The sequence below is a fragment of the Fulmarus glacialis genome, unplaced genomic scaffold (assembly GCF_000690835.1).
Source record: "Fulmarus glacialis isolate BGI_N327 unplaced genomic scaffold, ASM69083v1 scaffold40174, whole genome shotgun sequence".
Classification (NCBI taxonomy): Eukaryota; Metazoa; Chordata; class Aves; order Procellariiformes; family Procellariidae; genus Fulmarus; species Fulmarus glacialis.
Window position 1 is genome coordinate 40630 of NW_009207002.1, and position 25634 is coordinate 66263.

Below are 25634 nucleotides of genomic sequence, written 5' to 3' on the forward strand. Positions count from 1 at the left end.
AATATGAATGGTTATATGTGACCAACTGGCAGATGGTAGAGAGATGTTTCCGGCCGCTGCATTATCAACAGTAAAATTTGAGCAAATATTGCAAACATCAAGCATAAAAAGCCCCATTAGATGGTTTTACTATTTGCATTATAGTGAACTATTGTTAAAGACTGAGTTTAGAGCTCTAACAGACCTTCTGTTACTCATCTTGAACACACATTTACAGTACTTACTTTTTCTTACTTATAAAAATAACACCTGTGTATTTTGAAAAGTCATTATTTCTCATAAATCTTAGTGCATAAATATCTGCATCAGCTACCTGTGTGGTGTTGGTACACAGAGCATGCAAACAGACACAGGCATAATAAGGACTCACAGCAGCACGATACAGGGGTTTTCTTACAGCACTGACAATCCAGTAAAACTCTAGTCTAACAGTCCACAGTCTAATGCTGATTTATAGCTTACTAGACTCATGAAAGAGAACTCAAGTGCAAGCAGATCATATTCACTGCCTATTTTTGTCTTGTCATCTACTAGATACAAGTAATATTGCTTACAATAGTTAGATGCTACGGAAAAAAAACCTCCTTAACTCTTTTGAAGCTATAAAGAAGTCAGTCATTTTCTTTTTGATACAGAAAGTTAGATTGTTGTCACATACATTATATTTCTACATCTTGGGTTTGAAATTTGAAGTGTTAGACATCAATACATATTTTGAAGTTATGATAATATTAAGTGCATGAAGTTTGACTCAAAATTGCTACGATTATTATCAACTAGTTTCTGCCATTCATTGAACAAGATTATTTCTTTTTTTATTTTTTAAAAGCACAACATGCCGGTTTTTTTGTTGTTGTTGTTGTTTTTTTTTTTTTTTTTTTTTTTTTTTTTTTTTTTTTTTTTTTTTTTACAGCCAGCATGGCAATGTAATAGCTTTTTCCAAGCATCACTGCTGTGCAGGCTGTAGTCTCCAGGAAGAAAAAAGCAAATAGGCAGACAGGGGAAGTAGTGTTTCCATTTTTCTTCTAAATCCATTTGTGATGCACCTAAATCAAGAAAAAAAATTAGTCATCTAGTGGAAATTATTTATGACTGTTGAAAACTTCAGGATGCTTTTATACAAGCAATTTTTGATGTGAATACTGAATTACACATTTTAATCATATAATAATCTACCATTTCTTGGTTTTTAGATGGTAATATTCATATGGCACTGTACCAGTTGTGTATCTTACATTTTCTCCAGAATGACAGGCAGTTTGCAGCTGACCTGGGAAGTGAACCTTCATCTCCTGAAGACTACTGACCTACTTAAAAGCTTCTGCTCTTCTTTTCAGGGAGGGGTTCACAGCAAATAAACAACACACTACCCACGTTGTTCCTCTAAGAGTAATTACTTCATGATATGCTTAAAAAAAAAAACACCTGAAAGATACCAAGTGTTGCCTTTTAAATCAGAAAATCATCCCTGAGCTGTTCTGAGATGAATTTTCTCTGCATCTCTTCTGTCCATCTGTCTCTCTCCAGTCTTAGAGCAATAGCAAAACTCACCTTTAGAAAATTAATCACCTGTTGAACATCTGTGTGATGCAAATTTCAGCAGTCATTCTGATAAATTGCTTTTTGTGTGTCCCAAAACTGAGTTTAAATAAAAGGATGGGGATCACAGAGTGGAAGGCTATGTCAGTCTCTAGTTTACATGTAAACGCAGTACGGAGCCTGTTGCAAGGTATTTGCTAATGGCTACAAGCTCCAAACCCAATACGTCAGCTAATTCCAGTTTTCGCTGCAAGATTGGGACAAATTTGTATTCCTAAGTAATTTAATTACAACGATAAGAGTTTATATTACTACATTCCAGGGCTTGAAATTTCAGTTTTTACTACAGTTACTGCCAAGCACTCTCACTGGATGTTGAGCCCCTTGATAATTCTCTTCATATTACAACTGTGTTTGTATTTTGGCTCTCCCTTATCTGCCTGATTATAAGCAAATTGCTGTTCTTTAAGGCAAATACAGCAAGCCCTAATGAAAAATAGAAAAGCCCAAAACTTTGTTCCTACTGTTCTTACAGGAATGAACACAGTTCAAATCACTCTGCTGTAAATTTACTTGAAGTACCATGCCCACCGGCTGGCTCCTTTGCTACTTAGAATTTGTTTCCTTAAATCACTCAGAAATGTGACCATAAATGTATTGTATCTTTCTCTGAGCTGATACAAATTCATGATTTTACGTCTTTACGTAGAACCAGCATTTGTTGCTGTAGGCACATACACACTGAGCACAGAAGAATCGACAAGCTAACCACAAATAAGATAAAAGGCTCAAGCAAATGTGACTTTCTTTAAAAGCTTTCTCAGTTGTCACCTACACTGCACGCAAAGGAGGGAGAATTAATTGATCTGGCTGGTTTCTGAAATGGTAGCAATCTGGAGGCTTGTTTAAATAACTCCAGTAAATGAAGCATTTGCTGCCAGCTGCTGGCACACGGGACGCTGTGGATTTGTGCGTGTCTAACTGCTCAGATCGAAGAGAATCAACATGAACTCCTGCAGCCAAGTTTCGAATGGCCTGGGACAGTCTTCTGTTCATTTATTTATTGCAAAACAGGGAGGAGTCATCTATGCTTGGGTCAGCTCCTCCAGAAACAAAAGAAATAAATGAACTTGTGATCTAAACACAACGGTTCTTTAATTTTTAAAGTACACAATTACAGGGTTTGGGGAATTTTTCTGCAGAATATGAGAAGTAGTATGCACTGACAGTTTCTCATTTACAGAGAAAGTTAACAAAAAGCAGATGTAGCTCATAATACAGTGACTGCAATACATGCTGTAATTAATCTGGCATTCCAAACAATAAACACAATGTCAGCAAGAGACTTGCTTTAAATCTTTAAGCCAATTATGTATTGATTGCCTTAACAACACATTACAGAAAATATTTACCATTTACAAAGTTGCGTTAAGGTAAGCAATAGTTTAAAAACTGCAACAGGTAGTCTGTAGCTTAATTAGGAAGCTTAGCAGCGAGTACCTAAGGTGAATACTTGGAGAACTATTAAAACTATGAAGATTCTTTTCCTCCATATATTCAAAGTCAAATGTCATAAACACAGAAAACAGCTGAACTTTTCCAGCTTTGTATCTCGGCCTGAGGAAAGCAGCCACTCACGAAAGAAAGACTGGATATTTTGTGTGCATGCATGCATTTCAGATTGCAAAATATGCAAATATTGTCAATCTTGGCAAATTTTAGAAAAACTAGACTAGAAGATAGTGAGGTATAGGAAATTCGGGCCTTCAGGGAAAGAATATGTCCGCTTAGAAAAAGGGTGCCAGTGGTGTTTCATCTGAGATGCTGAGAAACTCAAAAGTCAACTTTGTTTCAAGCTCTATATTCACAATTTAAAGTAAAAAAATTCCAGTGTTAGTTTTCCATGTTTCTCTATAGCAAAAAAAAAAATTACAGCCCCTTTCCAGTATCTCATACAAATTGTCATGTCCCATCAATTTAAACCAGGAAAACACAGAGCAACAGCTGTGGACAAGCAATGTAAGACAGCTGAAAATTGTCCCCACAGTTTAGCTGTCTATTTGTGGGAGAAGACAAATTTTCCATTAAGTGTAGAAAAGTACGTCAAATTCTAGCTCACAAGTACAGTAAAAAAAAAAAAGGTAAAAATTGAAAATTTCATCAATAATAAATTTCTGCCATATTCAAAAAGTTGCCTTCAACTGATTTTACTCTGACAAATTTCAACCAGAATTAAACAAAAAATTTTTGCAAATACTTGTTTTTGCTTACTGCTACTACCAGGCGTAAGAGTCACTCCAAAAATTACCTGCAAGCACAAGACTTACAAAACAAAGATGCTGATTGAAAGAAAGTCAAAAAATATAACCTAGCACTCCCAATATGCTACCAAGCCGTTTTAACTCCTGAATGTGAATGCTGGGCATGGGATTATGTCAATATTTTAATTAACAGCTATGGTCTTACATACCTCACTGTCTAGATAAACTTTAGCCTGTCCATGCCAAAAAAAAACCCCAAACAACCCAAAAAGCTGTATGATTAGGGTGATTAACCCAGTGGCAACTGAAGAAGGTCAGCAAGCTAGGGGAAATAGTCCATTTTAATAGCAGGAAGTAGAGATCTGAAACATTTTCAGAACAAAACTCTTCAGTGGCACAAAAACAAACCCTCTGTCTCCCAGAAGTCCCAATTTACTCATCCAACCCTCTGGAGTCCCACCTTCCTTTGGAGAGGCACGGTAGCTTTAAAAAGCAAACTCTCCATCCTCTCACAGCAATTTCACAGCCTGCCCTTTCAGCTCAGCACAAGTCTGAGCACTGCTTGTCCTACAGCTTCCTACTCCTCTGCTTTAGCGGGTGGTGAAGCATGGACAGCATGTTGTATGGCTCTTTACAACCACCCACTGATCTACTCCAAACACTTGCTCTGTACCTGACCGGCTTTTCTCCACCTAATAAGACACTGAAAAGCCAGGGGAGGCATGGCTGAGCTGCTGCACATAGCAGCCCTTGTTCAAAAACGCAACAAATCTGGGTTTCCTGCCATCCACTCGCAAAACCGGCTGCGACAGCACAATATTCACCACTTGGCTTTAAATACCTAGGCACTGCTAATGGCAGAATAGTGGTTGTGAAATAATACAACTACACATGGTTGGGGCTATGGCAGGAAAAGTGACAGGAACTTAAAAAAAGCCAAAATTTTCTGCAGAGTCTCACCGGTGAGGAATGTCCCCCCCAGCACCGACTCTCAGCCCAGCTCTGTACTCACATCTTTTCCCTGCCAGCAGATGAGAACAGAACAGCAAAGGACACTGCTTGCAGATACAGATTTAGGAACCTAAATTTAGGCACTCAAATATAAGTTACCAGACATTCATTTTCAGCTGCTGCTGAAATCAGCAATGTCTGTGGTTCAAGTTTTATTTACTAAAATGACAAAAGTAGAAGAAGCAAAAAATATTAAAAAAAAATCCCTGTCTGTCATTGTGTACTTGGGAGGAAAAAAAAAGAAAAAGTTATTTGCCAAGAGTCTCTAACTTCCTGACAATTTCTTCCTTTGGGCTGATACGCTATTTACACTGCTAAGTAGTACTTTTTATAATAAGTCAGCTGATTAAAAGCATAATCCATTTTGTCATAAACTCATAGACTTTATTATCTCTTTTGTCCTGCATTTTACCAATAATTCATGCTGCAAATGGCCTTCTCTATAGTTTTTTTTTTTTTTGGCTTATTTTTCTTCTAACCCCTTCACTCTGGAACGAACCCCACCTTTACTTACAGAATCCGAAAGTCTGCTCCCCTCCCCAGTGCACTGATGTGCGCTGTCATGGCTGTTCTACATGGATTCCTTCTCGCAGTGTTCTTCACTAAGCATCTAAATCAGGATCAGTTATTTTAAAAAAAGTCTCAGAAGTGAAGGACTGAACTATTACAGGTGGTCATTTAAGCCACCTTTGTGGGAGGATCTCGTCTACTAAAGCACTGTTGATAGTTATTTAATCTGTCCACTAGTAGGGACCCCAAAGCCTATGCAATTAATACTATAATTAGCTATCCTTGTCCTCTTTAAAATCCAAGAGAAATCTCTATGGCAGAAATGTTTGCTTTTAATCTTAAGTAGACACTGATAAATGACCTTTTTTCTATTCCCACATAGCCTTCATTGTTTTTTTAATTATATATAACATTACATTTTTTTTAAACTCCTCCCAACTCTTGTTTTCAAAGCATATCCTTTGCTTTCCCCTGGATCTTCTTCAAATTGTCCAAACTCCGAAGACCATCACAGGTGAAACCTCTGCAGTACTAAGTTGCACAAAATACATATTTCTTTTGTTTACAAACAATGAGCCTGAATATACATCCCAGTTTGCTTTATTCTGGGATACAGCATTACACTCCAGGGCCTGTTTAATCTGTGGTACACAATGCCATTTAAACCCCTTTCTTCAGTACTGTGCACCTGATCTGTCCTCTCCAAGCAGCCTGTGTTGAATTACCATTACTGAGTTGTCACTAATTTTGCATTGTTTCTCCAATTTGTTTTGAGTGTAAATTGCATTCTGTCAACTTAGTGAGAGTTGTAAATTTTATAAATGCATCCTATCCCATCAATTAATGATCAATGAAAACACTGCCCGGTATGGGACAGTACATCAGAGAATCTAACAGAAGGAAAGATGCTACATTTCAATTATTTTAAGGATGGGAAGTCACCAGACCTCCTTAGGTTTCAAGCAAATTTCCTGCAAGCAGAAAAGAAAACAACAAATACTGCACCCAGTCATGTTCGGTGGTTTTTTCCTCTCCCAGAAAGTGTATGCTCATTCTGAAAGTTTGGATTTCTTTGAAGTGACCAAATGTATATCTATAAGCAAGTCAATTCATGTTTGTAATTCTCCACATGACAGCGCCCACAGGCAGGAAAGCTAATGTGAGCTTAACTTCTCACTGCACTCCATTACAATAGAAACGTGAGATGAGAAATATTCACAGGAATGTATTTTGCATGTATAGCTTAGTATAGCTCCATAAACTTATTGCTAAAAATCTTGGTGGGAACTGTTTGGCATTGCAATATTTTAAGCAAGTTCCACAAAACAGCTTGCATTTTCTTGAAGCCCAGTATCTTCTCAGCTTACTTTCTTGGCTATTATTCTCTTCCAGCGTTGCGAAACCACGCAGTTTACATTATTTGACATTGCACTGGACACAAATCTAATAAGCTGGATGACAGTTGCACTCAAATTTAATCCTTTTTATTGCTGTCTTGTTTTATTTGCACACATTCTAATTCCTTTTTGTGATTTTTAGCAGAAAGTGCCAATATCCTCAACTCCCATGGACTAGAAATTAATGTTTTGCATTCCCAGTATTTTAAATCATACATATGTTTTGATGCAAGATGAGACATCTGTTAAATGTTAAACAAATTGAAATTGCAGTCATCTAAATTGCATCTTTATGGAAGTAGCACGAAGATATTAGAGATGAGAATAGTAACATGTTAGATATTTAATCACCGGTCTAGGACAGTAATGAATGTCTGCATCAATACAGTGGTGTTTACCAGCTTTTCCCCAGTATATTCACCAAGTAGAAACTTCAGAATTGTGTCCGATCTCATTTCCAAGATAGGGTATGTACTGGAAGTCCATGCCAGACACCTATGAACACTAGGCTGTAATCCTCCTCTCCACTTCTTGGTATATACATTTTCACCCAGTCTTTCCTCCACATCTTCCTCTTTCCACCTCCCATCTGTTTTCCCATTATCTTTATACCATCTTCATCATTTACTTCTTATTATTCTGCTCTTTCAAAAGCCTCATTTCTTTAAGACTCCCACTCTAGCTTCATGTTTCCTGCCATTCATTTGCTGAATCACATCTACCTCTTTCCAACTGTCTTCAGTCTCTTCATCAGCCTCTCATTTCCTCTCCATGTCTCTTGCTTCCCCCACTCCACTTCATTCCCAACTTTTTCCTTTCCCATAGCTTTCCTCCCATTAACAAGAAATCATTTGCCTTTCCCTTTCACAGGAGTTCATATAGGGAGTGCATGTTGCTAACAGTCCTCAGTGACCAGCCTTGGTTGATAAACATTGCCAGATTGTGTCCATCTCACTAGTTGAACTATACCAATTCAGCAGCTTCAATTGTTGCCACGCAGCCAAAACTACAGGCTACCAGAGTTCTTGACAAGCATTTACCATAAAATAACAATTATTTTGTAACTGCTAAAAATCTGGAAAAAAAAAATTCACAAGAACACTACTTATGCCCTGGATTTTGTTTTCTTTAGATCTGACTTGCTTTACAGGAAATGTTAGTCTTGCCAAATAATCAAGGAGTAAAATGACTAGCATAGTTTATACAAAGTTAAGTTTGTACAGATGAAAAGCTTAAAATTCTGAAAACCATATTATAGTTATTTTTCAGATATTCTCTCCTACTGCTACTCCAGAAAAATCATATGATTCAAATTACAGTTTCCAGAGGAAGTCATTAAAGAGACTTTCTATCAATGACGGTTTTGTATGTTTGCACTTGGTCTTTGGCACAGACTCTGTCTATATTTAGAATGCACAGTATAAAGAATGTTTGAAACCAAAGCAATTTAAAAAAAAAAAAATCAGAATTTCATTTATAACACAAAGAGATTTGCAGAGACAGGATGATACTCACTTACGTTGTAACTCTAGTTTATAGGAGTTGCACAGGTTTGAAGAGGGGAATGCAGTAGCCAGCCCTACCTGCAAGTGATACTGTCCGCAGGAAAGCCTGGAGCATCAGGTGAGGCACTGGCTTTCTTTGAGGAAGATTGGTCTTTGGATGGTAGTTACAGAAATACAGTATTTAGAAACTGGAAAGACTAGAAAAAGTTTTATCAGCTACAGAATATCACACATTAAGTATTATTCCTTCAGAGTATGAAAATGTCGTGTTCTCCCCAGTAATACTGGTGGGCATATAATTACTTATTTATTTACTTTTAAAACTGTGACGAGATCCTTAAGTGGATTTCTGCTATGCATGCTGGTTTCTCCATGCTTTTGAAAACTATTTTGGGGTCCTGGCCTCCTCCACTCAAGCCATTTTTGTTCCACATCAAAACAAAAATTTGAATCATGTTTACTAACCTAACACATCATCACCATTCACTGACCAACGCTTAATGCATACCTGATGTGTTTAAACTAGCATCTTCAACTAGGCTTGCAATAAGTTTTTCATGTTAGTGTCAAACGTTTGCATACAATAATGCATTAGATTGGCATAAAGAACTTCTCAACATCCCTTGAAACCTTCCGAACCATTACAATTTAAACACATGGAAGCAGGAGTGAGTTATATTTAAAAAACAGATGAAACATGATACTTCCCCCTTCTGAACACTCTTCCAACCAAACCCAAGAAAAAGTACATGCTGAAAAACAAAACAACAAAAACATACTATGGGCTTCAACTGACATTTGAAACCAAGAGTTTATCTTCTCTTATGAAAAATCCTAAAGAGTATGAATAATCCCTTCTCAAAAGGAAAAAAAGTATTTATGAGTGATAATAGTTAACAAGCAGATACCATATAGCATTACAAGCAAATGACTGCAGCCTTCCCATGAGCTGCATCAAAAGCAGCGTGGCCAGCAGGTTGAGGGAGGTGATTCTACCCCTCTACCCTGCTCTGGTGAGACCCCACCTGCAGTACTGCGTCCAGCTCTGGAGCCCTCAGCACAAGGCAGACATAGACCTGTTGGAGCCAGCCCAGAGGAGGGCCAAGAAAATGATCAGGGGGATGGAACGCCTCTCCTATGAGGAAAGGCTGAGAGAGTTCGGGTTGTTCAGCCTGGAGAAGAGAAGGCTCCAGGGAGACCTTATTCAGCCTTTCAGTACCTAAAAGGGGCTTATAAGATGGGGACAGAATTTTTAGCAGGGCCAGTTGCGACAGGACAAGGGGGAATGGTTTTAAACTAAAAGAGGGTAGATTTAGACTAAATATCAAGGAAGAAATTTTTTACAATGAGGGTGGTGAAACACTGGCACAGGTTGCCCAAAGAGGTGGTAGATGCCCCATCCCTGGAAACATTCAAGGTCAGGTTGGACGGGGCTCTGAGCAATCTGATCTAGTTGAAGATGTCCCTGCTCATTGCAAGGGGGTTGGACTAGACGACCTCTAAAAGGTCCCTTCCAACCCAAACTATGCTATGATTCTAAAGCCTGACAGGCTAAAATACATAACTGATAGGAATTATCTGATTGTTATTTTCTGTATTCTGATGATTGCCACTGATGATGCAGGTTATTAATGCATTTTTGTAATCTTGTTTCTTTTGAAAATGTCTGTTTGATTTAGATCAGAGCAAGATCAAGTAAGATAAATCAACTTTAAGCAATTCAGAGGACACTAGTTACAATCTAGCACAATTAGAGAAAGGCACAAAATAATTGAGCAAGTAATTCTCCATCTGATAAAGAACTTCCAAAATGAAGGTATTCTGCATTTCAGATTATGTAACTGTTCAGTTTTATTTCACTTAAGTTGCATGATTTAAAAAAATCTATGTAAGATGCCCCATTGATCAAGTTAATCCATTTTTACCTATAAGGAAATACAAAATAGCATTAGTTTTTCTGCAGAAAGGTCAAGCACAAAAGTAAGTTTAATGCCATTCTAAGGAACAGAAAAAAAACTTGCCATTTCCCAGATCATGTAACCCACCTAATTGAAATTTTATTTTATGAAGCAACTGCAGATATAAGAAATTATCTTCCAACCCCCCCAATCTTGTTAGCACTTGCAAGAAACATTACAGAGCATCCTTTATCTCCTGACATGACTACCTTCAATATGCAGAAACATACTGTTGTGAAATTCGTGCTTCTAGGATATAAGCATAACTTTGAAAAATCTACTTATATACACAGTTATCGGCTGCACAATTGCATAACAAGATGAATCTTTTTTCTTGTTTTTAGTAAGGTCAAATAAAAGCTGCAAAGGAATTTTGCTCCACACATACAGAGCTGACACAGAATACCCAAACCAACGGTTCTGTTGTCATGGGCACCAACAAGGAAAAAACATCCAAATGCCAAGATTTTTAAGAAAACCTTTACTGAACTGGTATAAAGTCAGACCTACAACTTTATACCTTGGGAACCAAAACTAAATAGCTCCAAGAAAAATTCTGCTGACAAAAGAGCACAGGCCTCAATAAACCAGCAGCCCTGAATGCCCTCCCCGTCAGTGGGTTAGACACCAAGGCATGCCAGGCTGGAGGGCTGAGCTGCCTAGCAGGTAGCTATGGAGGCAGAGGGGCAGACCTTAAGCATGCAGTAAGGCAGAAGAGATAAGACCACAACCGTGCTGTTTAGCAGCTGTGAAAACAGCTCTGTCTCCCCTGATTTCACTTCTAGCAAAAGTAGTTACTAGTCTTCCCTTTGGGAGTACTTGGAAAATGCACAACTAAGTGCAGCTTTATCGTTACTCACAACATACAGAATACGGCTGTCCTAGGGGCATGGTGATCAAAACCTATTGTGCCTACTGCTGTTGTATGAAGTTGTCTCAGATTGATGCACCAGGATCTTGTTTCCACTTACAGATGGGAAAGACACATGGAGTAACTGCAAAAGCTCATCTTATAGCACCTTTTTGCTGACCTACATATAACCAGGTGGAGAGCTCCTCTCCTGAGGGAACAGGTGCCTACAGCACAAAGCCATCAAGTCATCACCTCCACCCACCTTACCTGATGGGTTGTTGACCGGGGACTATTTCCCTTGCCCTGTAAAGGTGGTGATCTACACAACAAGGGAAGGCACCCAACAGCACTGCGAGAGCCTAAAACAATCCTCGGATCAGCAGCAGTGATAGAGCTGCTGGCAGAGTTCCAGCTGGTATACAGTATGTTATTTTCTTTGTAAGAGGCAGCATGACACCGGGAAGTTTGAACCTGTATTTCCATTCATCTGCACCAAAATCAATGCTGAGACAACAGAAATTAGAACTTGATCATGAACCAATACAAAAGTTACCTTTGTTTTTAAGCACTTAAGCATCTAAGCACTTCAGAGGCTTAGGTGCTCTCTTTTCTGCATCACTTCACATCCCTAGTTAAAGATGATAGAACAGGCTGTGGTTATTCAGAAGTGGACATCACTCCATGCGTTTTCGGTTAGAGTTAGGGTACAGCCTCGCGGGACAGTTAGCACAATTTTCAAAAGCATCTTAGTGGATTAGAAGCTAAAGTTTGTCAAAAAGCTCCATATACCACTGCAGGTCTCCAAGGGGCTGATTAATTCCCACCACCACCACCCCCTTTTTTTTTTAATTAAAGCTTAAGGCACTAAGCCAATTAAGTGGCTATTCATAACACAGAATTTAAGGTAGGAAAATTAGTTGATTATAATCCCATGTTCACCCTCTTCCACTCTATTTGGTTTTGGGTTTTCTTGTGAGAACAGCAGAAGCTACAATTATTGTAACTAGAAACAGCACACAAAGAGACGAAAGTAGGTCAAGAACAAAAGTTGACCAAAACTACGAAAAATCACTGTTACAGTACTTGTTTCATTAACAAGTCTAAAGTATTTGGTAGTCCTGTGATGCCATGTGACCTTCTCAGGTGGGGCTGGCTTAGCATTTAAGACTGACATGCAAAATAAAACTCAATGCATTATTGCATTTACAGAAATACAAACTTTGAACTCCTTTTACAGTAATTTACAGTAAAGATTATTTTTCTCAAGCTTAAAGACTGATAAATTAGCTACACAGATACGTACTGGCAAGCATACACACAATTCCAGCACATTAAGCGCTGTTTTCCATTATTCACCACATAATTTTTATGCAGTTTCAGAGGTTATATATGGTTACGAAATTAAGAGATTGTCATTTTAGAAGTGAATGAAATTATAAGAGGACTTTTAGAACTTATGCACATGAAGACTTAACACACAATTTACATGGGCATATTCTTTAGAAAAGTAGCAGGATTCACTTTTATATTCAAAAAATTAAGATAAATCAAGTGTAATTAAGAAATTTAGCCTTTGTAAGAAAGTGTTTTCATGCAACTTAAACCATCTCTGAAATATACAACCTTTAATTTCTTTTTGGGGAGAAAAAAAGCACTGATGCAGTAGCTCAAGTTTATATGCAGATGTAAATTCCCATCCCTCCTGCCCTAAGATTTAAGTCTCAAGTTACCGTGCAAATTGTATATAATAAATACCAATTGATTTGAAACATTTCTATGTTCAGGTAGAGCCCATGAACTGCCTAAATCTATATAAAGAAGTATGAGAATATTCTTAACCTCGGTGTCCATATTGACAGAAGAGATTTGCTTATTTTCCTCCATTATATATATAAATATATGCACACCTTCACATATACCTTTATTTTAACTTCCCAGACTATACGGTTCTTCTCCATGAACAATTCAGTAATTCAAATATAAAAAAGCTGATATTATACTCCCTCACTACATTGTACAAACAGCAAAGAGGTTCATACACAGCCAGGCTAGCCTGACATGATCAACTCAAGTCTAATAGAGTACCAAAATAGGCATGATCAACTCAAGTCTAATGGAGTACCAAAATAGGTTAGATATTTTTATCTGGTCATTTTTTGAAACACCAGTTTTATATATGTAGGTGAATTTAAAAAAGAAATATCAAGCAATTCCTCCTTACCATTCACTTCTAGGAACACTTTTAGAAATAGTCTTATGATATTGTACAAAATGTAAACATTATTGAAAGCAATGCACAGGGACAGAATTTATTATAAAAGAGCTCTCGCTGTTTAAATCAATAGCTTTTCATAGCCCCATATTGGGTTTTGGATTGTGGCGTTTTTTTGCTTTTTTGGTGGTTGGTTTTTGGTTTCTTGGGGCAGATTTATTTTTTTAAATCCAAAAAAGCCAAAGAAACACTACCTCCACACCCACAATCAAAATGAGAAGGTAAAGATCTCTGAGCTCAACTGGGGTAATTAACAGATGCTGTGTTGCCAACAACTGCAGTTTTTCCACAACATAGCTAATTCCAAATTACTTTTTGGAATTACAAAATTAAAATTAAAAGCAGGCATAATATATATGCATTGTGAAAAAGGAAGAAAGAAACTAATCTCCCTTCAGCCCAGAATAATGAAGTCATTTAAGGAAAACACAGAATTAAAAAGCTGTGTTATGGCTGCAACTATATTAAATGGGGATAACGAGTACATGTAAAGCTTGAGAAAAGGAAAACACTGAAGACTTCAAAAATAAAGCAATCCTAATAGTCATTGTTCTATAAGCATACACACACACATATACGTGTATAGCATTATATACTTAAACTGCGAGGTCTTCAGTCTTGTAGATGCCAAACTGCTGGAAACAGAGTCTACAGTTTTCAACTTAAGGAGTTACGTAAGACAAAGAAGTAAATAGCCTGAACTATTAGGTAATTTTTAGCTACTTTTATGCTTGTTTGACTAAACTCAGTCTTGGCCAATTTCTTGGGGAAAATTTCAGATTATATAACTGCACTTTGCAAACATCCCAGCCTCTGAAGTACACCAAACCACCTAGTATTTAGAAAAAGATTATGTAACTTAAAGTTATATGCTACTTAAAGTAGCATATACTGAAATCCTTTCAGTATTCCAGCGATCATTGAAAGCAGAGAAATCTATTCATTTCTCTAAACTTTGCATTTATTACAAAATATCATCAATGCAATGAGACAATCTCCTGAAGTGAAGGTCCAAGACCCCTTTATGCTACACAGACACTTTTCACTGTACTCAAAGCTTCAACTGCTGCCTCTTTAGGTTCATTGCTTTGCTTAGGGGTGTTTTGGTTTGATGGGTTTTTGGGGGTTGTGGTTTTTGGTTGGGTTTTTTCTTCTGGGGGGAGGGAGAATCCAGAGACCTCCAGACACGCTGGAAGAGCTGTTTAAAGCTCACATAACTCCTACAGAATGATGCTGCACAGGGTCATTAACTCTTCCATTTTCACTGATATTTCATCATAAAATATTGGGTTTGAACATGACCATTGACAATGTCTTACTTGCATCCATTAACACATTGGAACAAACAATTTATTATCCATAGTTTTTTTGCCATGTGTTTCACTGAAATTTCTACTTGGGAAAGGCAGTCTCTCCTTTGTACAAATGTGGTATTCAGCTCAGTTCCAATATGGAAAGCAATATTGCTTAACAGTCAGGGATGCATTTATGTTTTAAGAAATGATGTAATCTCTCCATGGAACGCGTGTGTAAATTATGAAGTGTCTGCACATGGGACACTAAAAACTGGCATGTGTAATGCTGAACTGCTCTTATATTAACCACTTCTCCATGTATGATATTTTACTATAAGAGATTTAGCATTGAAAGTAATTTTCACTCTTTTTAAAGATTTTGTTGACAAAATAAATTGAGAAAGTTAAGTATTTCTAAAGAGAGAAAGAAATTATCTGAAAAGCATAAAATCAGATTGGAGATTTATCAGAACACCTATGCCAAAAGAGTTAATAACCCAGCATTGTATTTGCACACATTCATAAGGCTGGACAGCCTGACGCCACATCTTCTCTCTCCCTTCTTCCTCTTAAAACGTAAACTTTAGCTTTTATTTCATTATTGGGAAACAATTGAAAGTTGACTTAAAGGTTTGAAGCAACAGAGATTACATTTTAGCTTACTCTTGATATCTAAGGCAGTAACTTGCATGCAAGTTTGGCCTTAAGTTCACCACGTAGTGACATTTGTTTTAACAAAAACATAAGTCCCTAGCTTTTATCATAATGCCTCCTGGAATGTGCAAAGCTCTCCCTTTGTGTCTAAACAAGATTCAAATAAATGGGAACAATATTTTAGTAATTTGGTTGAAGTCTCTCAGTACAGTTATTTGCCTCAAATATAGTATTACAGTTGCTAACTTTATTTTGCATATTGTCTCAGCAGCTTAACATGCAAAGAAGCAAAAAGTGGACTCTGCTTGCAAGATAGCTTGCAAAAGGCAAAGTTTAAGGAAAAAGCATGAAACCAAATTGTCAGGCAATGAATGCCAGCAGTGCATTCTGCTAGTTACTGCTGCCTGCCTTCTAATGTCTTCAGTGCCACTATGTTTCCTCCCCTCCTGCCATTCTCCTTAGATATGAATTTGAGATGTTATGTACTTGACTTGCCTTTGAGATATCCTAACGAAAAATAGCATTTAGTAAATGTTTTGATAATAGAAACTAGTTTAAATTAAAAAAAGTTACTGAAGCTTGATTTTTGAAACAGAAGATGAAAGAATAAGTAAAAAGAAAAATCAGGTGAAGAAAAAAGAAATACACAAACAGAACACGGATTGGATTTTTTTTTTCCTTAACCAACTTAAAATGCACCAGCAATAGGAGGGGAAAAACAGAAAATCAGAAACAAAAAGCAAACAAACAAAAACCCAACAAACCCCAAAACCAGAAACAGCAAATAAAAGAACAGGTGAAATGAAATAAGAGCAGCTCAAGAAAGAAAGAAAAGAAATGAGTGGGTAACTTCATCAGATGGCACAAAGAAGAGCTGGAGATTGTAACCTGGAGAAGAGGAATGAAAAAATGGGAAGAACAGGAAGAAAAAAGAACAACAGAAGTTCAGTAAAAGCAGCCCTTTTTTTAAAGTGAATGGTGAAAGAGACCCCGGAGTTATCCTTGCTCTGTAAGCTCAATTTACTTTGCATTTCCCCTTACCACCTTTTTTAAACTTCCCAAAATTTTCCCTGCTCCAACACTCTGAACGAATTCCTCCCTAGAGCCACTAAGTTTCCAGGAGCTGAAATGATTCTTACGCTGGTTGTTACCCAAACGCTCTTGCAAGGCTGTCTGCATTCTGAGTGCACACATATCCCCATAACTTCTTTATGGCTGTTGAAATACAAAGGCACACACCTGTATAGAGGGGCAGGGGGGAAATTACAAGAGGGGAAGAAAAAGAGTAAGGAATACAGGTGAAATCTAAACTTGCATATACCCATTTCCTAAAGTTCCTAAAGAGCATCTTAAGTTACCATCAACAAGCACTGCTGCTGAATAACATAATGTTCACCTGCTCCCAATACATTAAGCATTACAGATTCATACAACCATATGGTGAAGCAGACTGAAGATACAGTTTGGGTTAAAATAGCTAGGGTTAAAACAGCTAGCAAATGCACAAAAAACCCCAAGCGTCTCCAATAGTAAAAATTATCCATGGTTAGTTTTAAGCCAGCATGGTCCCCTATGTGACAATATAAGCACCAGTGTGACAGCACAGCAGAAAGGGCTGGACAACAAGAACAGGAGAGCAGGATGGGTCAGTATTTTGGGAAGGGAGAGGGAAAAAATGTTAGCCTCTCTGCCTGCTTTGAAAGTGTTTGTGGAACTATAGCATCTGACCATTTAGGATTTGGCAATCTACTCTGAACTTTTATACCATTGAATAAATCTTTGAAAGACAATTAATAGCATTCCTAAGGAACAGTAACCATAACAGTGAAAAAGTATATTGAGAGCAAAAGGGGAATGGATAGAAAAGTTACCGTCCCTCAGTTTGATAGTTAATTCATTGGACTACAGAAGATCTGAAACCTCCAGAACATAAGGGTTTGGTATGCCCTGAACTCTTCAGCACCCATGCAAAGCAGAGCAGACCATGCCAGTGCCAATTATTTCATTACTGCTGGACAGGAATCAGTCATTACAGAAGTGCTTTAAATTGTTTCACTTCCCTCTCTAAAGCCTTAATGTTAGAGGATCTTTTTGTCAACCTGAACAAATGGCTTGCTTAAAGATGTTACTCGAAGATTTATATCTGTTTGTTTGTTTTCTAAACATGTATTTCAAGATACTTCAACCCTCACCACACCTCATCACTAGAGCAAGACTGCAGCATCTGGTACTCATTAAAGCCAGGAAATTCCTGGTTTGGTCTTCATGAAACTGTTGAGAGTTGATAATTGATTTTTGAATTCTAGCCTTTGCAAAGAGCTATTTTAGCAATTTCATAGTAAACAAGAAACTTTACTTAGCAAATTATTTAAATTCTGCATAATGCTAAACTCAGGCATTAGCATTTTGCAATTCAAAGTTTTCAGAAAATATTTATCAAGTTTGAGTTAATGAATCACCATTATGATAGCAATATATAGTATTTTACAATCACCAATTTAAAAGCTGTAATCAGCATAACACAGAAAAGAAACAATTTAGCAAGTTGCTGGTCATCTACTCTTAACGCTTCAGCTTCATCACAGTAATTTTTTTCCACGAGATCAGAAAAAGATTGTTCGTCTTGTACAGAACTTAATCTTTGAACCTTATTACGCACACTTTGTCTGCACATTTCAATACCTATGTGTTGTAATTAAAAAGAAAATATGTACTCTGTCCTTATTGATTTGGTATTAACAGTCTCGAACTAAAACTTGACAACTGCAGTGAGAAGAACACGACATTAAGCCCTAAATGTTTCATGACAGATTGAACAACATGACAGAAACAACAACACAGCTAGAGATATCTTTCTAATGATTGTTTTTCCCCTTATATTTTGGGAGGAAAGCTGTGAATGACCAAAGGCCACAACATACATCCACAGAATGTGATGCTACTGAAACTGCAGGCAAATTATACTGGAAAATTATGTGAAAAATTTGGGATCACTTGATTATGATAGGGTACAGTGTACGGTTGGGGTACAAGACTGTCCATCCGTAACTGCTTCCCCCTCACTGAATGGCTGCTTATCAGGCACTCTGTTCCCAGCCAAGGAGACAGGGAAAGATAGCATGTTCTGAGTTCAAGTCCCTGGAGAGCCGGCCAGTTATTTGTTGCAGACTCTCCTCTCAATCACAAAATGTCATTAAGTGAAGCTAGAGTATGTTAAACACTTAGAGTATTTTCCCTATATAAACAGCTGCTGTAGCAAATGGGAAGTTAAAGAATTGCAAACAATTGATACCAAGTGTAAACAGAATATACAAACTACACTTCACAAGAAATAGGAACCTCTAGGTTAAGGAGTTCTTTGTACACATATTGTAATTTACTATCTTAAATGTATGTATACACACAACTTCCCAGAGCAAAGCTAGCCAGAGAGTAAAAGTCTTAACTCTAGAGCCACCCTGCAGTCCACAGGCATTTGAAACATTTTATTTTTTAGTAGTATAGCATATTGCTAAAATGCCTAGTTTGCAGCCCATCACTATGTAAAGTTTCTTTTGGCATAAAGACTTTCCAGGATAATCATTCCCACTGCAGATGCACTCAGGATGTCCAGCTGTATTATGCGTTCCCTCCCCTCAATTTTTAGTTTTATTATCAGCTTATAACTTTTAGCTGTTTTATTTCCCCTGGTATTCAAATTCATTCTATATACTGATACAGCATCACCACAAATCTAACATTATCTTCTCTTTGAGATCACTAATAAAGAGGTTAAATTAATCTACATATAAAACTGCATCTCTAAGTACCAATCCAGAATCCCAGCCAGCCACCTCTTACCCCTCTTTTCATGGCCTTTCATCCACGTTTTTCATCTTCAGAACTAGGCTCATTTAAATTTGAAAGAAAACAAGTGCAGGTACTGCTTTATTTCTTCTTTTCTCCCCTCAAAAGAAAAACAAACTCTCCTGCCTCAGTTTCCTGAGGAGCCTTAGCTGTATATCAATTCATAGCATCTCAGGCAGAAAGTATGCAGAACACAGGTAGAGCACAGGTTTGCGCAGAGACCCTGTCACTCTCGCATTACTATAAACATTAGTTCCACATATGAATATATACATACACATAACGCCTGCATTTTCTCCAGTCTGAATTCCTTTCCCGTTTTTCCCCTCTCAAGGGAGATTCTTTTTCCATGCAAGTGGGGAAAAAAATTAAATCAATTTGTACTTCAATACCATGTGGGAAAGTACCTCAGAGGCTGAATCTAACTTTACACCATAAAAATGTTATTAATCCTGTACCTTTCTAAAGAGATTATTCTTCTTCCCATGAGACCTTCTTCATTTACAAATTTTAGCCCACATCTCCACCTATACATCCTAAATACAATGTACAGAGAAATTACTTGAACTCCACTTTCTTGGGTTTTAATATGTATCAGCCTGAACAGAAATACATGCCAAGTCAAAAATCACTCCCAATTTCATTTTTCCTGCAGAAGATGAATCGAGTGTTACTTTCATTCAGTCACAGCTATGATTCTTTAAGAACAGAACTAGAAGGCTTATTTCAAAAAGAGATGTTCCAGATTGTATACTTGTTTCATATTAATAGGCTGTACTTCCAAAAGAAGCATAATTTAAAAAACGTAACACTGACCATTCCTAAGAAACAGCTCTACTTAAGTTTCTTAAAGAAAAGAAAAAAGCATGCAGACTGTCTCTGTCAGGGACACAATGAGTATATATTGTTCTAACTGGGCTTGACCAACACACATCTTTGTACTCTATAAAAACAAACAAAAAAACCCTCATAGAACACCCACTAATCTACAATGTTACCAGAAAGACTAATCGGCTTTGGCTGCTGTAAAATAAAGAAACTGTTAAGATTAGATGTAGAATTATACGGAAGAAAGCACACATGCCAAAGACAGTAAGTACAACTGTATTGATAATAAAGTACTTGCAGAAGTGCAAGCTACTTAAAATAACTTTGTATGTCAAAATATAACGCTGAGATAACTTCAACAAGAAATTCTTGTAAAAACAGTAGACTGAAATGAAAATATTTCACCTGTCTAGTATTGATATGGTGACTCTAAAGACAGAGTTGTTTATTCTGTACTTTTACTATTCTAACAACTAATTCCACACCATAAAAAGAACAAAACAAAATACCTTTTTTCGATTTTGCTCCAATCTTCAGCTTTGATGGCCAAGCAATCTGTGTATTTGTTTCTTCCATAATCTGTTAAAAAGAAAGCATTTATGAAAAATTAAGTTTTTATTGTTCTCCTACAAAGTCAAAAGTTCATTTTTGGAAAAGATGATGTTTACCATTTTTAAATCTGCTGACTATTATTACTTAAAAATAGCACAAGTCATTAACTACTTTTCTAGTTTTCTTGAGAAAAATTTTTGTCTGGTGATAGGTGGAGCAGAGTTCTGATAATTCAAAAGAAAACCAAAGGGAAAACCAAGATGTTCAACAGTTTCCATGAAGTTCAGATGACCACTACTAGCTACAGCATGCTCTAGGTCCATCTCAGAGGGAATTTCAAAGCTTTACAATTCAATAAAAATATTTCTTTATTTATCTTAAAATGGCTTCTAAGTAAAGCCTATCCCTTTTGAGTCTCCATAAGTCAAGATACATCAGTTTGCCTTCACAGTTTTTTTTTTTTTTGCCTCACCTTGACCTGAAAGCAACTTTTCATTCTAAGCCTACCTAGAGTTCGAAATGCACACACTCATTCTTATACTTTGAAATCCATGTAGTTGTTTGGCTTCATGCCGACTCTCATTCTGTTGCCGCCTTTGTTTTAGTAAGTCCACTAGCCATAGGCATATTATACTGAAATTTAATATTGGCACAGAGTTACAGTGCATCACTAACATTTAGTAGCAATATAGGAGAAGGAACTAACTGACACCAAAGATTTCATATATATGAATTGAAATTCAGTTCTAAGAAATGCCGGGCCTGTCTACTGAGACTGAAGAACTTCTCTTTTATATTGAGATCTTATCAATAAGTATGATGAGATCATATCTCTCATCACACTTCAGAGATGAGAGTATCTGATCATCATGAGTAAGAAGAGAGTACCTCATCATTATGAGGACCTGAAGAAATGAGAAGGATCTGCCCACATTAGTCCATGACAAGATGGTTGTAGGATGCCAAGAAAACACATCTAGATGGTTGTAGGACGCCAAGAAAATGCATCTATTAAACAAATATCATGCTAGGCTGCATTAGACAAGGCATTTTTTAATAGAGACGTTGATTATAGAAGGCCCTCATGAATTTTCACCTGGAACAATTTGTCCAGTTCCGCTCACACATGGACAAGATTTTGTACAGCGACAAGCAAAAGGGTCCTCACTCCTTTGAAAATTTCAGTAGCTTATTATGAAAGAGTTTAAGAGCGAGCAGTTTGCTCAGCTTGACTAATGTTAATTAGAAGGGGTCCCAGAATCACAGAACAAATTTGGAAGAAAGGGACCTCTGGAAGTCATTTAAGTCCAACCTCACACTCACAGCACGGCCAACTGCAAAGTTAGGTCAGGTTGCTCTCAGGGCCTTGCCCATGAAGCTCTCACTACCTCCAAGGAAGAAGATTCCACAGCTTCTCCGCACACTTACTCCAATGTGTGGCCACTTTTACTGAGAAATTATTTTCTCATATCTGCTTGATTTTTCCTTTGCTCAACCTTTGGCCGTTGTTACCTGCGCATTTTTAGGAGGAGCCTGACTCAGTATACCTTCTAAGCACCCATAGGGTAGCTGAAGACTGCTATTAGATCCCTCTTTTATCTCACCTCCTCCATGCTGAACAAACCCTGCTCTCAGGTTCTCTTTGTACATCAACTGCTCCAGGTCCTTGATCAACTTGGTGATCACCCACTGGGGTCACTCCCGCTTGTCAGGATCTTTTTTGGGCTGAGAGGGACACAACTGGACGAAGTACTCCATATGCAGCCTCACAGTAACAAGAACGACAGCTTCCCTTGATCTGCTGGGTCATACTATCTTAGTTAGTGGGTCTAAGTAAAAACACTTTTGACAAAAAGGGGGGTAGTAAGTATTAAGAAGATTATTTAATAACATAATGGTAACAAGTAAACGAGTGCTTAGGCTGTAAACTAGAAAAAACCCTAAATCAGAAGAACTGAAAGAATACTTGATTGCTTTAAGTAGGAAAGAGATAGGAAAGGAAAAGGAGAGAGCTTTTCGGATGGCAACTCTCAGGGTCTGCTTCCTCCTGTATAAAGAATATTTGTTCAATTTCCACAGAAGGACTAAAATTAAAAAAATGTGCTCTTTTGACTGCTGATACAAGTGAGAATTACAATACACAAAAAGCGGACACTATCCAAAAAAGTCAACTCACCGAAATTGGTGGGGGCCGGGGGGAGAGGGGAGAATTAAGCAAAGCAGTACATTTTAGTACTTCTAGTCATCTGCAACAAGCATCAGCAGTAATAAAAAAATCAAACTCCAAAATAATTAACAAAGCCACCTCCAAGAAGAGAATGAACGCATTACGACGACAGCTACAATACCAATAAATTTTCCATTATAGTATAATTCAGGACTAAGGCAGACTTCTCTAACGATTCTTAATTCTTATCTTCTACATCCAAATCCCTAGGACACCACAACAACTTCCAGATTAGTACACCATGTGGAAAAACTGAAAGTGTCAGCCAGACTTCATTATACTATATTTTTGGTTTCAGCAACTATTGGATAATAAGTTACAGCTGAAATAAGACATTTCCAGGAGGGTGAAATTTTATCAGCAACATACACATACTTTTCACAATTTTCCAATCCAGATGTCAAAAAGCTATTTCAAAGATTTCACTTGTGTCTCATAGAGGGCTTTGGGCCAGGATTATTTTTAACAATTAAAAATAATTAAAAATTTCATCGCAACAGGAGATGAAATACACAGAAAATAGGAAGGCATTAGCTAAAAGGAGAGGGGAGATGCTAAAACAAAGAATGGTGCAGGGCTGAGTTAAAGAAGATCCAACATAAAAGGAACCACAAGAGAGGAGATAGAAAAGGAATGAATGAATGTCATTCAAGACAAGTGTTACATCCCATCAGTCCTTTTACCCTCTCAATTAAATTTGGAGACTTTTGTCTTAAAGAAATCAAATCCTTGCCATTTCTCATGCTAAACCAAAACAAAATGAAACCCCATAACTTCAGAGATGCACACATTCTGGGGACATATGAGAATGATGCATATGAGATCTTCAAAGGAAAAGAATTCTGACTGCCAGCCACTGAGATTCGGCCAATAATATCCTTAAGCTCTTTGGAGAATGCAATGCTAAAAATTACCACATTAGACCAAAAAGATGACACAGTTTGGTCACTACAAAGACAAAGTTTATCTCCTGTCTTAGGCAGTTAGGCAAAAAAAAAGTAAGTCTGGATGCATTTAAATTAAGTGCATTTATTGAATGCACAATGCTCAGAGTATGTGCTGGCTTTCAACTCCAAGCAGTAAACTTTATCATAAATTCCTAGCTGACTGCAATAATCATCTTCTCCACAATTTTGAAAACCACACATTATATAGGAAAAAATGCAGCACTTATTTTTTTCACCAGTGAAAATAATTTATCTTGCCCGTAAAACAATTTGAGAATTTTTACTGCCTAAAGTTTTGCAATGGAAAGTAACTTCTGATTTTATTTTTGAGAAATCAGGGCTTTCATAGGAACATTTAAGAGTTTAAACTATATTGCTTGCTTTTTAAACTATTTATGGTATTTATTTTATTATTTGTGTATTGTATTTATTGTAACAGTAGAAGTGTCACAAAGCTCTAGAAAACAAGAAACTGAATTTTTACTATAGCTGTTAAACTTGAAGGTAAACATGATGTTGAAAATTGTGTGACAGTAAAACTCTGCATAGTGTAGACCGCTGCTGCATCAACTTTTAGTTCTGTTTTACCATTCTAACCCAGGCAGTTTTAAGTGCCAGGATTTTTTTTTTTCCCCTGAAACAAATTTGGAATAATTCTGTAAAATCCTCAACTGCATGTTGCAATGGAATAGTTTTATTAGTGAAAATTCAGTGTTATGCCACATACCCTGAAAACAGCAGTACTGCTCTCAAATGAACAAAATAGAAAACAGAACTTACTTTACAAGTGTGATGTACATGTATTTTAATTGTATAGTTACAAAACATTTAGAGGAAATTCAGCCTAGGGATGAGTGAGTCAGAGTCCATGATCATCTAGACTGCAGAACAGCACCTCTGCTTAGGCTTCCCTCCTTTTCACATGAAGTAAGTGATAGGGTTTATACTAATCAGTACTCCCCCACCACTGACCGAAAGAAGGAGCAGGCACATTCAGCAGCAAGATTTAATCACACAGTAAATAATCTCATGCTGCTGCTTCTCAAAATGCGGGAAACGCTAAGAAATAATTTATCTACATCTTCCTTTCCTCTCCTTTCCCCAAGAGGAATTGTGGTGTTTACGTAGCCAAAATATGTCAGCTTTCTCTCAGTGGAGAACATAAAGAAGATGACACAAGATACTGGAAGATACCAACAAAACAAATAAGACTGTGCCCTGACCCTGAAAAAACTGGCTCTAGTTGCAAATCATTGGGCCTTCAGAAAAAAAAAACAAACCTCTAGCTGTAAGGCAGCTGGAGGAAAAGCTTTTGGCTTCCTTGTATTCCAGCTTGAAAAATGTATAGTTTAAGCACTTTGGGGAGTTTTTACGTTAAGACAGTAAGAAGTTATTTTTCCTTACGTTGTAATTTTTATTTAGCTGATTTTGGATGGAAACTGGAAAAAAACAACCAACCAAAACTCCCCAAAAGCCCACAAGCATTTCAGAATTCAAAGGAAATATTTTACAGGCAGTAGATGAAAAAAAATAACCTATCAAAAAGACCCTTATTCATTTAAAACAAGTACATTAAATGACAGTAGTATTCTTTATAGCTAGTATTGTTACGAAGTTATCTGCTTCTGATCCTCCCACCTTTGGGATTCATGCATCTTGGCCATTTCTGCCTCAGTTCTTATTCACGGTGAAAGGAAAAAAAAAAAAAAAGAGAGGAACCTGCATCTGCCAGTGGGTTTCTGCAATTGGTTTTTTCAACTTTAGCTCAATGAGCTCATTCCAACTGAAGAGACAAAAGTAACTCAAAACTGCAAGCATAACTGCCAGAAAAAGCCAGTTTGTTACTTCAGTGGAAAACCCCTCTCCTCCTGAGTGAGGAATTAGCTTCCTCAGTTTAACCTTGCTTAATACAACAGAAGATATATACAGCATTTTAACATATAGAGTACTTAGACAATGAATAAGCATAGATGTTAAAA

At 37.1% G+C, this 25634-nt stretch overlaps 1 protein-coding gene across 1 annotated transcript in view; it reads right to left on the bottom strand.

Annotated features, from left to right (window-relative positions):
• BICC1 (BicC family RNA binding protein 1) overlaps positions 1-25634 on the bottom strand; it is a 74792-nt gene that overhangs the window by 35777 nt on the left and 13381 nt on the right. Inside the window, exon 2 of the mRNA XM_009575939.1 lies at positions 20439-20508. Within this exon, the coding sequence (XP_009574234.1) occupies positions 20439-20505 (67 nt within the window). The 5' untranslated portion in view covers positions 20506-20508. The remainder of the gene's footprint in view (positions 1-20438; positions 20509-25634) is intronic.